This window comes from Pituophis catenifer, unplaced genomic scaffold (genome assembly GCF_029215685.1).
Source record: "Pituophis catenifer annectens isolate HBS135680 unplaced genomic scaffold, rPitCat1.0.hap2 SCAF_13, whole genome shotgun sequence".
Lineage (NCBI taxonomy): Eukaryota > Metazoa > Chordata > Lepidosauria > Squamata > Colubridae > Pituophis > Pituophis catenifer.
The window spans coordinates 12,051,993-12,065,681 of NW_027256893.1; the positions used below are offsets into that span (position 1 = coordinate 12,051,993).

At 36.8% G+C, this 13,689-nt stretch overlaps 1 protein-coding gene across 3 annotated transcripts in view; it reads right to left on the reverse strand.

Annotated features, from left to right (window-relative positions):
• The window catches only part of CDH8 (cadherin 8), a 255,600-nt gene that overhangs the window by 80,276 nt on the left and 161,635 nt on the right, over positions 1-13,689 (reverse strand). For all 3 annotated transcript variants that reach the window (XM_070953109.1, XM_070953108.1, XM_070953107.1), the window contains 2 exons: positions 7,832-8,019; positions 3,160-3,413 (listed from right to left, as the gene is read on the reverse strand). In XM_070953109.1, the coding sequence (XP_070809210.1) occupies positions 3,160-3,413; positions 7,832-8,019 (442 nt within the window). The remainder of the gene's footprint in view (positions 1-3,159; positions 3,414-7,831; positions 8,020-13,689) is intronic.

Below are 13,689 nucleotides of genomic sequence, written 5' to 3' on the forward strand. Positions count from 1 at the left end.
AACAATATTAATGAAGGCTACAGAATAGCTAAATTATCCAGGAAAAATATTCTTGCCATGCTAAAGAAAACAACACCAAGAGCCTTGGTGGCACAGCAGACTAAAGTGCTGTTAAGTAGCACCAGCTGCCTGCAATTACTGCAAGTTCAAATCTCACCAAACTCAAGGTTGACTCAGCCTTCCATCCTTTCGAGGTAGGTAAAATGAGGACCCGGATTGTGGGGGCAATAAGATGACTTTGTATAAAAAAGAACAGCGCTTGGTGGGGGGGGGTCGAAAGCCCTACTAAGCAGGTATATACAAAAGTACGAAGGCTATTGCTTAACGCATTGTAAGCCACCCTGAGTCTCCGGAGAAGGACGGCATATAAATCGAACCAATAAATAAATAAATAAATAAACACTGTATCTGAAAATAGTATCCTTATCATTTGTCATGAAATATATGGAATGTCAAAGTCTGCGCTAAAAGTCAACAATCCCAAGATTCTGCTCTACTTAATAATATAGGAGTCTATAATAGGACTGTGTATGCTTCAAAAAAATCATTTGGAACATGTGTTTTGGATCCTGCACAAGCACAATCTCTCTCATCCCTAAAGAGATTCTGAGATTGAGCCTGGGGAAAGACCTCACTGCTTTAAGGAACCTATTAATTAAAAATGAAGTTGTAGCAGATGAACAGGCAGAGCCTGAAGGAGGAGGAGGGGTCAAGCACTTCATCAGTTTAGAGTCACTTTGCATCCACAAGAGAGCTAAATTCAGCCCCAGTGGTGAAATGTAAAATTTGTTACTACCGGTTCTGTGGGCGTGGCTTGGTGGTGGTGGTGGTGGGGTAATATGACTGAGTGGGCATGGCCAACTTTTTTTTTTTTTTTTTTACTTTTAAAACCATTTTTTCTACAACCTCTTTGGCTGAAGAGGTTGTTTAAAAAATGCTTTTAAAGCCTCTGACGATCCGAGATGACTTGCCTAATCGGCAGAGGCTTTCTTTCTTTCTTTTTTAAAGCTTCTGACGATCCCACCTGACTTGCCTGATCGGCAGAGGCTTTTTTTCCCTTTAACAACATTTTTTCTATAACCTCTTGGGCTGAAGAGGTTGTAGAAAAAATGCTTTTAAAAGCCTTTGACAATCCCAGCTGAGCCGCACGATCATCAGAGGCTTTTGTTTTTTACTTTTAAAAGCATTTTTTTTGGCCAAAGAGATTGTAGAAAAAATGCTTTAAAAAAAAAAAGCCTCTGATGATTGCATGGCTCAGCTGGGCAATGGGGGGGGGGGGCAGGGATTTTTGCTACTGGTTCTCTGAACCACCCACCTCTATCGCTACCGGATCGGGCGATCCAGTCCGAACCGGGAGCATTTCACCCCTGGTTCAGCCCCATTTGAATTCCAGTAGGGATTCTACCAACCATTTACCTTGACTGTTAGTAGTTCAGAGTCTTGTTTACAGATAGTTCATTTTGGAATCAACCCTGGCTCCCGATTTTTTGCGCTTGACAGAACTGAAATTAAAGCATTGGCTTGCTCAGAGACCACAGATCCGCAAACAGACATTTTTTTAAAAAAATACACAACTAAAGAAACGCAGGCTATAAGCATCATAAACATTAGAAAGGCTGAATCAGTATGCATATCAGAAAGAATCCAGATGAGAAAGGGGAGACAGACACACATGCTAGTTTTCTATATTTTAATTAAAACATGTGAAATGCCATCATACGTGGTGGATTTTATGGGGCAGGAAATGCTCACAAGGCTTAAATAGGGTTATTGGCACAGAAAGATATATACTTTCAATAACCAGTCAGGAATTTCTGCCTCCAATTTTTTTCCTCTTGTGACTTAATAACTTGAAATTTCTTATCTGATTAACCACCAGCCTTGTATAATCCTATTGCACAGATGGCGGCTTCAAAGAATTTGGTGTAGGCCTGCACTCATGAGGCAAAGAAACATTTCCAAAGCAATTAAAAATGAAGAAGTGCCTAAAGGTGATGGATTTAAGAACTTTTCCTCACGACATTTTCTGATCAGCCTGAATGTTTACGTAGATAATTTTTTTTTTAAAGCACCTTGAAGACCAGCAAATTCAATCTGTGGCATATATTTCCTTAAGCCAGAAAATGTTCTTGGATCAGATGCACTTGATAGCCATTATATATAATTTTTTTCGATAAGGAGGAAGAGGAAGAGAGAAAAATGGAGTAGGTGGATCTTCAATACAGTGCCCGCTTTTAAACCACTTTTTTTAAAAAATAAAATATACAAACGTTCTTTTAATTATATTTAACATTTAAGCTAGCCTGCTGCAAAGGAAAACACCAGCCTCCAGAATCATTTTTATATCAAAGCATACGTGTGGGTGTATTTGTTTCGTTAGACTTAATATTTCTTGCAGTCAAAAGTTTCTTAGCAGTTCACCATATGACCAAAAGAACAATACAATAAAAGACCTACCAGATATCATTCACATTATTTCTAATGGAAAAAAAACAACAACCACCTCTCACAAATGAATTACAGTAGCTGCATTTTCTAACAGTAATACAGTTGGAAAATAAAGATCATAGGACTATACATGTCTATTTTATTTGTAAATGTGCCCACTAGCTTAGTGGCATAGTATGTAGAAGTTTACTAATTGAGGAACCAATATTTCTAGGTCAGACAAAGAAAAGATTCCTCTTATTTGAAAATCTAGAAAACCGTGGACAGAGTTGACTTTACTTAGGTGGAAAAATGATCTGACTAAATTTAATGCCTAAATTTTCTTTTGGGGTGGTGGTGGTCAAACAGAACTGGAGATTGGAGATGGTACATCAGGTATCATGCACTATGGAGCCCTTTGAGCCACAGTGGCGCAGTGGTTAGAGTGCAGTACTGCAGGCTGCTTCTGCTGCCTGCTGGCTGCCTACAATTTGGCATTTCAAATCTCACCAGGCTCAAGGTTGACTCAGCTTTCCATCCTTCCGAGGTGGGTAAAATGAGGACCCAGATTGTTGGGGGCAAGAGGCTGACTCTGTAAAACCGCTTAGAGAAGGCTGTAAAGCACTGTAAGATAGTATATAAGTCTAAGCTATTAGATATATTAGGTATATAAGTCTAAGCTATTGCTATTGTTATTGTTCAACAGGAAGAATTGTTTTAAAGCAGGAGTACCTTATAGAGCTTGAAGATCCATCTGGATCATGGGCGGTCACCTGACCAATCACGGAGTTAATTGCAGCATTTTCATGCACTTCCAGTAGATACGTTGGTGATGAAAAGACTGGGGGTTCATCAGCATCTTCCACTACAATTTTTAAGGTTGCCGTATCTTTGAAAGGTCCCATGCTGATGAAACGTGGATCAATATACATATTGCTTGCTTCTACCTTCAGCGTATATGAATTTTTGGTCTCAAAATCCAAGGGCTGTTAAGAATGAGAAACACAAAAGCTTTTTTTTTTTTTCTAGATGATCACAACAGCAAGAACAAGACAATGCAGTGACGATACATCTGCTTCTCTTCCATTTCTTGACCTTTTCCCTTTCTTTTCTCGTGGCTGCCAATTTCACGAGTGTTTATTAATGTCTCATTTATTTGGTAAGCCTTAGTGAAACCCCACCAAATTGGAGATTTGCAATCTCCAATTATTATTTTTTTTAAAAAAGAAAACAATAACATATATAAAGGTTTCTCACTTGGATTTTTTTTCTCTTTCTCTTTTTCTTTTGCTATGGAAAGATTTTTTTTTACTGCTAATGACCTACATTGCATATTAGTAACTCAGCTAATTGTCATTCTGTTCACTGTAGTTAAGGAGCAAAGAGAGAGAAATGAACAAGTTTCATGTGGCAGAAGAATTCTATTGTTTGCAGAAATGTGTGGGGAAAAAAAAACTCCAGACTGAAGGTATTGTTCTTTGATTAAGATCAAACAAGTCAGAACAATTGAGATCTAGTTATATGGGGAGAGGAACATTGTGGTATCCATTTAACTGAAGTTTATAAGAATAGTTGTGTATTATAACGATCAAGAGACTTTTACAATATCTCTCTTGAAGTTTAACTTTCTGGTACAGTTAAACAAAGCAGCATTGGAGGAATGGAAAAGTTTTCAAGGTGGTGCAACAGAGATTTAGTTTTGCTTGGAATTTAACACATTAGTATTAGCAAAAATAGAAACATTCATGTCTGAGAGGCCAACTACATTCAGATTCAAATCATAATAACTCCAATTCAAAAAAGGCAAGAACATACCCATGTTTCCCCAAAAATAAAACCCTGTCTTATATTTTTTTGAACCCTGAAATAAGCGCTTGGCCTTATTTTCAGGGAGGTCTTATTAGCTTGGGGCGCATGGAGGAAACCAGAGGAAATGGCGGGAACCAGATGCGCATGTGTTTAAATATTTTGGGGGAGGGCTGATTTTCAGAGGGGCTTATTTTAGTGCATGTGCTCAAAAGCACGATTGGGCTTATTATCAGGGGATGTCTTATTTTAGGGGAAACAGGGTAACAGTACATGTAACAGGAAAAACAGTTACGAGTAAAAACGACAACAAACCTCTGAGAAAAAAAGAGAACAATTTTGTCTTCATGGCATAAGTGAGTTTCAAAATTACATTTAAAGTCTCCATTTAAACATGGCCCATGTTCTTTTCTCCTGACTTAAAGAGACCCCACTATTGGTTTAATGAGACTTTAGAGTTGGTCATTGAGAGCACAACTTGCAAGGAAATTATCTGGCTGTTAAGCTGAAGCTCAAAGAATTAAGAAGGTGAATATAGTTTTTAATTATTGAGAAACTGATGGAGCACAGCTTTAGAGATTTAAGCAACGTGATCATTTGTTTTCATAGATGTTTTAAGCCTTCTTATTAGAATTACAGGTTTTAGAGAGTTACTTTGAAGAGAAGAGTTGTTAAGTGCATAAATGCACTGAAGATCTGAATAAATATGATTATATTAGTGAGTTAATCTGTCTCTTCACATTTGCTCCCGAAACACTAGAGTATAGGTCTCTATTCGTTATTATTATTATTGGTCATACAGTCAGCCAGATGTTTAGATTGGACTTGGCATTCTCATCTACCTATCAACTTCATAAGGACCTGGGGTAGACAGATATTGTTTGATGGGGCTAAGCTGTTCCAAATAAAGTTGCCCTTTGTAATTGACGGATGGTGATTTTGCCAGTGCCAAAGGGTATTATTATTATTATTATCTCTTTTATTCATTAAACATGAAACTCAGTCAACTGATCATTTAAAAATGTTATTTTTAATAACATTTTAATAATGTTATTATTATTGTACACTTTATTCATTAAACATGAAACTCAAGTCAACTGAACATTCAAAAATGCATCACAAATACCATTGACTGGTGCTAATAGTTGATACGGGTTGCTGCCAGTGTCCTAGGTATCAACCAAGTACCTTCTTAAGATGTACGATGTTCCGAGTAACACAGTTTTTTGCAGTTCTGCTGGTGTTATTGCAGGAAGCTGCAGTTTCTTGATGTGTTTTGTAAAATTCTTATTTAATAAAAAAATATTGTTGTTGTTGTTGTTGTTGTTGTTGTTGTTATTATTATTATTATTATTATTATTATTATTATTATTATTTGCATAAGAATTCCAAAAGACAGTACTATGAGAGAAACAGCCCTCCTACAATAACTGGATACATAAGTTGATGTGCAATTAAGTCAATTGTACATGCTATATGCAAAATGATCTTTGTATCAGAAGTGCCAAGAAAAAGAAAAGAAAAACTCTTAGATTCCCAGCATCTCTATAGAGCAAGAGTGATTGGATATTCATATTCACAATTTGCCAATCATTTCTATAGGCCTTGGAGAGAAGCACTTCTGATTGGTTTTGCTCATAAATATTTGAAACATGCAGATAAGAAATAATAATAAGAGTTATAAGACATCACAAATTTTATGACCATCTAAGATTAATATCTACCGCAACTTCAAGAACATTGACATGTGCGGATTCACAACCCAACCCTTTGATGCCTCACAATGATTAACATTTCAAATGTACAAATTTGTCAGGCTTTTGAAAGATATATAAATTTGCATCACAATGTCCCATAGAACGGAACAAAGAGAAGGAGAAAAGAAACATAGAGAAGCTTAAATCTGCAATGCAAATATCAAGAGCACAAATAAAAATTCCAGAACTCTTTCACAAAGTCTCTTAAGTATATATTCATATTTTCGTATCTTTTTTTAAAAATCAGCAGAGTTTTTGAATCTAGTTCTAATGTAACTTTGCCATTTTTAGTAAACATGACAAGCACTTGCCTCTCTGCCAACTCAGAAATTACTACATCTTTGTACCGATGAATAGGTTGCTGGAAATCAGCATATACACAATTTGCCAATCACACAACGGTATCATTTGAACCGTTGCAAATTCAGCAGCAATAAATCATACCAGTCCAAAGCGTTTGTCAGTTTAGTGCTCCAAATGCATAAAGTTATTATTATTTAAAGCATATTTGAACTTAAAACAATAACAGATATGCATCTATTATGGTGTGTGTTAAGTGAAAACTATGTGCTTGATTGCAACCAGGATCTACTAATGAGTGCTGAACACAGCTGAAACTTAAAATCTCTAGAATAGTCACTCTCTGTGAATCTATAGAAGAAGTAAATAGTAGCTTCTGATATAAAGCAGAGAAAGGCAACATTTAAAGGCTGGGGAAAATATTTGATTTTTATATATATATATGTAAAAAATATATATATTATTTTAATACAAACAATCCCTCTTCCATTAAACAGTGTGTCACCTGGGTACAAATGAATAACCTCCTGCCCAGCATAGAGATGGACTGTGGGACATAGTTAATAATCCACCGGATGTAACAGCATGGAATCCTGATGATGATGAAGATGCAAAGAAATTAGCCAAGTTTAACCGAGATAATGAATGAGCTCTTCATTCATTGGACTGACACTGAGTGACCAGCAGCTTGTCCACATTCGTGGCGAAGATTCTGCGGCTAGGTGTTGGACCAAGTTGAAGAGTTTATATGTTTGTGATAGTGTGGGTGCTCATATATATCTCACATGGAAATTGTTTAAATAACATCTTCTTAAAGGAGGAGATATGATGGTTCATTTGGAATCCATGAACAGAATTTTCCAAGAGCTGCATGAGAAGGAATTTATTTTCTCAGAAATACAACAAGTTTATATAGCTCTATGCTCTGCTGGTTGTTAACACAACAATATCCTTAACAAAAGTAATTTACTGTCATATGAATTAAAGAGGTTTGCTGGGACTACGTTTGTGCTGTTTAATTTCTAAGGAAGCCTAGGTCAGAATACCAGATACAGAAAATACCAACTAAACACAATGACCATAGAACACATTCTGAATTAGAAAAGAGTATATTGTTGTACAGATTTTTATTTTATTTTATTTGTCAAGAACATATTAGGTAATATATACTGCTCAAAAAAATAAAGGGAACACAAGCAGAAGACATCCGAGATCTGAATGAATGAAATAGCCTTATTAAATACTTTCCAAAATGGTTTTTCATTATTCTCTTCTGGGATGTATTTTTGACTTCTCAACTCAATTTATCTTTCTTAGATTTCTGGGTGATCTTCCAAGAAATCTATTAAACCGGTCACATCCTGCTGCCTAGTCTTTTTGATATCAACCATGGTAGCTATGAAATCAAATATATTTCTTGAGCTGGTGGTCCATATCTTCTCTGGTCCCCAGCCAAAATTCTGCACCTCTGTTTTAAGAACTACTTTGCTTATTGCCAGGATCCACAAACCCACATTTCTTCCATTTCCCATGCCATTTACCTTTCTTAATCTAATAATGCCTTCCTGACTCTGAGAGTCAGAGGTGATCTCAAAGATATCCATTCCATCTCCTTCAATAATGTCATAGGATGACTTCGCATTCTCACCGATGTCCAGGTCATTCGCTTTAACCCTTCCTATCGCATCACCGACTGCAATGTCTTCCAATACTGTGAAATGATACAAACCTGAGAGAAAGAGAGAGTAAGAGAGATGAAAAGAACAACCATAGTCCAACAACCTGAAGTAAAACTTATTACATCACCTATTTTCTTTCTGTTTTCTATTTCTTAAATTTGGCAGTTTAGAATGTATGTCATATTTTTACAGCTTTCTTGGGCTATATGTCACATCATATACAGTACACTCTGCAACAGGATGACAAATAACTAGGTCTAAGAATGATTCATTTTGCTAGCCCACTTATAACAGATACTGCTAATGCAAAACATTCAGCTATTTTCAGCAACAAAATGAAAAGGAAAAGGAAAACACACAACTTTCCAGATGTTTTGAAAACTGTCTGCTTATTTATAGATCAGCTGCTAAGGATACAAAAGAAATCTAGCACACATTTCTTTTATTTTTAAATTGTATGGCGCACCAAAGTCAATTCCATTATGGCATGGATGACAGAAACATGGTTTGGTGCTTTTAACATGTTCAGTTGAAACAAAAAAGTAGGAAACGTCAAAGCGGGTTTCAAAGAATGGTGTAAAACCAAGGTATAATTGGAAAAAAATACATTTAAAATGAAGTTAAGGCAAATCCTCATTTAAATATAGCATATTTTAGTGGGGCATTTCTAGAAGAATTCTCTGTTTTATGCTATTGATTTCAGAAATACATTCTGGTGACTCAAGTATTGGGGGCATTAAGCATTCTACTGTGTTTCCCCGAAAATAAGACCCTGTTTTATATTATTTGAACACTGAAATAAGCGCTTGGCCTTATTTTTGGGGAGGTCTTATTATTTTGGGGTGCATGGAGCAAGACAGGGCTCCTCTTGCCGTCTTACCCGATTTCCAGCTCTGTCTCCCTAACCCTAACCAGAGGAAATGGTGGGAACTGGCTGCGCATGCCTTTAAATATTTTTGGGGAAGGCTTATTTTCAGGGGAGGGTTTATTTTTTGGGGAGGGCTTATTTTTGGGGAGACACAGTAATGAAATATGGGGAGGTGGGGTTGGCTATGCAGAAGCTCAGAGCATTCTTTTAGTGATTCATGGAAATGCAGAGATAGTCAAAAGACATTATAATATATGAAATCTCTGGGTTGACCAGACCTGATGGGCATAGAAGGGGATGCCCTTCAGTCTTCACACAGCCCCAAACTCTTAATCTATAATAGTCTGGATCTATTATACTCTTGATGCCAAACTCTGCAAGAGTTCCAGTTCTAATGTTCCAGACAAGGGATTTTCCCATAGGACCACAGAACTCCAACCTTGCTAAGAATCTTAATTCATAAGCTTTCCTATATAACTGGGCAGAAAAGCAACATATCAGTTTCCCCCCTCCATGGTATCACAGCGAAAGAACAGTGGGGAACTTATATATTGGCATACTAATTGCTGCAAATTAATTAATGTTTAATTATAGAGCTGAGTAGAGAGAGCAAGTATTGCCAAGTAGATGAATAAGATCTGGAAAGTTGTATCTATTTGGAGACGTTTGGCAAAATATCAAAGGAAGAGAGTATAAATGTGAAATAGAACAATGGACTATTGTATTAGCTGGAATTTGCTTCTTCCAACCGACTGTTTTAATTAGAATGTATCCTTTGTTTACCCTCTTTATTATTTTAGTCAGTCATTCGTTCATTCAGTTTATATCTACCACATCGAATCAAGCATTTTGAACCAACAGCAATACAACAAAACATCCATGCTAAATGTAATAAAATCAATAATAATAAAGCCATCAATCATTCATAGGCGCCATCACAATTACCATAAGTCCTCCCATTTCTTCCCATTTTTAGCAACTTTCAGAAACATAATCACTAATAGAAGTTTATGATTTATGAAATAACATATCACGCTGTTTATCACATCACTGTAAAATATCCATGATTGTTTCAAATTGTCTGAGATAAGTCAAACATTAAAAAAAAAAAAAGAGGGAGATTAAGATTCCTTTTAAACTTTTAAAGAACATTAAAACTGAGAATTGCAGAAGTTTCCTCCAAGACCTTTTCATTAAACTAGGCCTGGCAGAGCATGCTAATAGTTTCACACACTCCTAATTCAAAACACAGGGAAATATTTCTTACCTGCTTCAACTGGTCTCCAACAGAGTATTTTACATCACCTATCAGTTTCTCATTACTTAGAGAAAGAATGAAATTGTTCATTCTAATGACATCTCTGACTTTTAGTAATGATCTGGAAGCTGGCAAAGCATGGGTAATCTCTGTCTCCTGAACATGTCTACAGATGGCCTAATTATGCATGCTTCTTCGTAATTCACTTGTTTCAGCTCTGGGTAAGAGGTGAAATTATCCGTTTCAGGAACTACCTATCTCTGAAACCAATCAGATACAATTCATGCATACCCGATGAGTCAGGCAGTCTTAAATAGAAATACCAGGACCTCATCTTCTTATTTTTTGGTTGCTTTCACAGGAAGAATTTGCTGGTGTCATAACATAATTGCCATAACTATTTGCACAGATTACCATCCACAGTATATCTCAGAACGGTTATAAAATATACCCTGTTTCCCCGAAAATAAGACCTCCCCGGAGAATAAACCCAATTGGGCTTTTAAGCGCATGCACTAAAATAAGTCCCCCCTGAAAATAAGCCCTTCCCAAAAATATTTAAATGCATGCACAGCCAGTCTCCACCATTTCCTCTGGTTAGGGTTAGGGAGACAGAGCTGGAAATCAGGTAAGATGGCAAGAGGAGTCAAATCTTGCTCCACATGTCCCAAAATAAGAAGACCTCCCCGAAAATAAGGCCAAGCACTTATTTCGAGGTTCAAAAAAAAATATAAGACAGGGTCTTATTTTCGGGAAAACATGGTATGTACTAAGAAGCCCATTTAGTTTAAAAATATTAATAAGTCTCTTCTTGGCCAAGAAGAATGCTAAAATGCTTTTTAAAAAAAGAGTCTCTATTAATAAATTCTTTCATTCTGTTGACAGAATCCAACCATCCAAAGGAGATTTACTGAAATATTTTGAAATCTATTGATTAGAACAGTGGTAGGCAACTTGATGCCTTCCAGATGTCTTGAATATTTTACCACTGGACTGTAGCTGATGATGAGTGGAAGTCAAAATAGGCACCAGAATACCTAACCTTAGGAGATAGCAACTCCATTTTTGGGTTAAGGTTAGGGAGTTTGCTACTTATCACTAAAGGAAAATAGACTCTATTAGGGTTAGAAAATAATGCTACTGGGGATCTGCAGATTTGGAGAGAATAAAAAACCTACTCTGGAGCCAGAAAACATGAGTGAAAATTTCCTTTCTTGTGGCTGGAAGCTAAATGTTGATAATGACATTTCTCTCCTGAATTGGTTGATGGACCAACTTCTTGCTGGACAAACAGGAAGTATGAATCCTTTAGTCAATGCTGGAAATGTAAAAGTTATTTGATAGGCATTGTTAGAAAATAGAGGATGGCAATACCCCAGTGGTTGTTGAAGGTATATCCAGATGCCCAGAAAAATAAGAAAAAGTAAGCTAAGCTAAGCTAAGATGAAATGAAATGAAATATATTCTGGGTGATAAGGAACATCCTTAGAGGATGAGTGTCAGTTTCCCTTTTGGTGCATGGATGCTTTATGATTGCTCACATCTACCATGACAAGCATGTTGGACATGGCTAAGCCGCTTAGTGGCAGCTATTTTTATGAGAGCAACCATGACGTATTTTCAACATTACAAATAGTCTCCTTGGCCCAGCAGATTTGCCAACCTGAGCTATAGTGGATCACTCACCACTCTTTAACATATGCTAATCTTCTCTCAAGTACATTACATTACAGATATGCAGTGGTGGGATTCCAATTTTTTTACTACCGGTTTTGTGGGCGTGGCTTGGTGGGTGTGGCATGGCTTGGTGGGCATGGTAGAAGAAGGATACTGTAAAATCTCCATTCCCACCCCACTCCAGTTGAAGGATACTGTAAAATCCCCATTCCCTCCCCACTCCAGGGGAAGGTTACTGCAAAATCCCCATTTCCTCCCGATCAACTGGGACTCGGGAGGCAGAGAATAGATGGGGGCATGGCCAGTCAGAGGTGGTATTTACCGGTTCTCCGAACTACTCAAAATTTCTGCTACCGGTTCTCCAGAACTGGTCAGGACCTGCTGAACTTCACCTCTGCAGATATGTGACACTAAACTTCCAGAATTCACATCTTCCACATGACCTCTGCTGAGAATTCTGGGAAATGACTGCATACCTGCCTAACTAGCATGGAAAAGGAGATATCACACAGACATACTTAATATATTAAAAAAATGTATTTCTTCTAGCCAAAAGTCATTGAAATTAAACTTCGAATGGGCCTTTAAAACCTGGGTATATTCCAAGGATTACATGGGGAAATGGAGTCCCAGTGAGAAAACTGTGTATTTCTAAAGGTGCTACTTTATTTCTTATGAATGTGCATGAATTTCTTTTCTCGTTGTTGTAAATTTGCTACAGAGAGTCAGGCCACCTTATAAAAATGCTAAATAAATTTAATAAATATATTTTATATCCTGCTCTATTATAGTATTACTGGCATAAAATTCAGACTGTAAGTACCAGATTAATGTGGCAAGCTTTGGTTTGGGAAGCTCAAAGAGGTTGGTAGAGATTAAACTGTTATTCAAACCAGTATTTTGCCTGTCGCTAGGATGGAAATGAGGAAAAAAAGCTGCATGCAACTTTTCACTCTGCCAATAGGAGCAAAAACAAATACTCTGCTTCATACATATCCTTGAAAATCACCATTTGTGATGATTCAAGAGCCTTCCTGTAAAAATAAATATATAGATGAAAATAAAACCATACACTGCAAATGTTCATTTGTAGCCTTAAGATAGAATTGATTTCTTTGTTCCGTACATTCAGATTCTGTGCCCATTATATCTTATGCTTATTGCCTAAAATAATGCATCATGGGCTACAAAAACAGAACAGCAGTTAATTATGTACTATATTCTTTCTTAGTGTTTCCAAGGTTGAAACATAGATGGGAATCTCACTGGCAACCACTAAAATAATTCATAGCATATAAACAAGGCATGGAATTATAATAAAAGGTTATTGCAGGACATTTTTCAGATGGGTTCTATTGTATACTCAGGCATTTCCTTAATATATTCAAAAATACATGCCACAACTCATCCTCATTTTTTGTTCACTTTTTTAAAAATTCCATAGTTTAAGGATATGCTCAGTTGGATCAGAGATTCCATTTAAGATGCCAGTACTGGACACAGTTTATACTCCTAATCAAGATGATGAAATGGTCTGAGATATAATTGTGGATACAATCTGAATAGAAAATGAGTTCAAAATTATCTTCTCTGAGTTTATTTCAAGAAGAAACAGAAAGCTGGAGGCTAAAAGATTGCAGGAATTGGCTCTGTCTAGTCTAGTGAAAAGAAGGACTGGCATGACGTGATAGCAGTGTTCCAATATCTCAGGGGTTGTACCAAAGAAGAGGAAGTCAAGCTATTCTCCAAAGCACCTGAAGGTAGGACAAGATGCAATGGGTGGAAACTAATCAAGGAGAGAAGCAACCTAGAACTGAGGAGAAATTTCCTGACAGTGAAAACAATTAACCAGTGGAACAGCTTGCCTTCGAAGTTGTAAATGCTCCAACACTGGAGGCCTTTTAAGAAAGGTCTCGA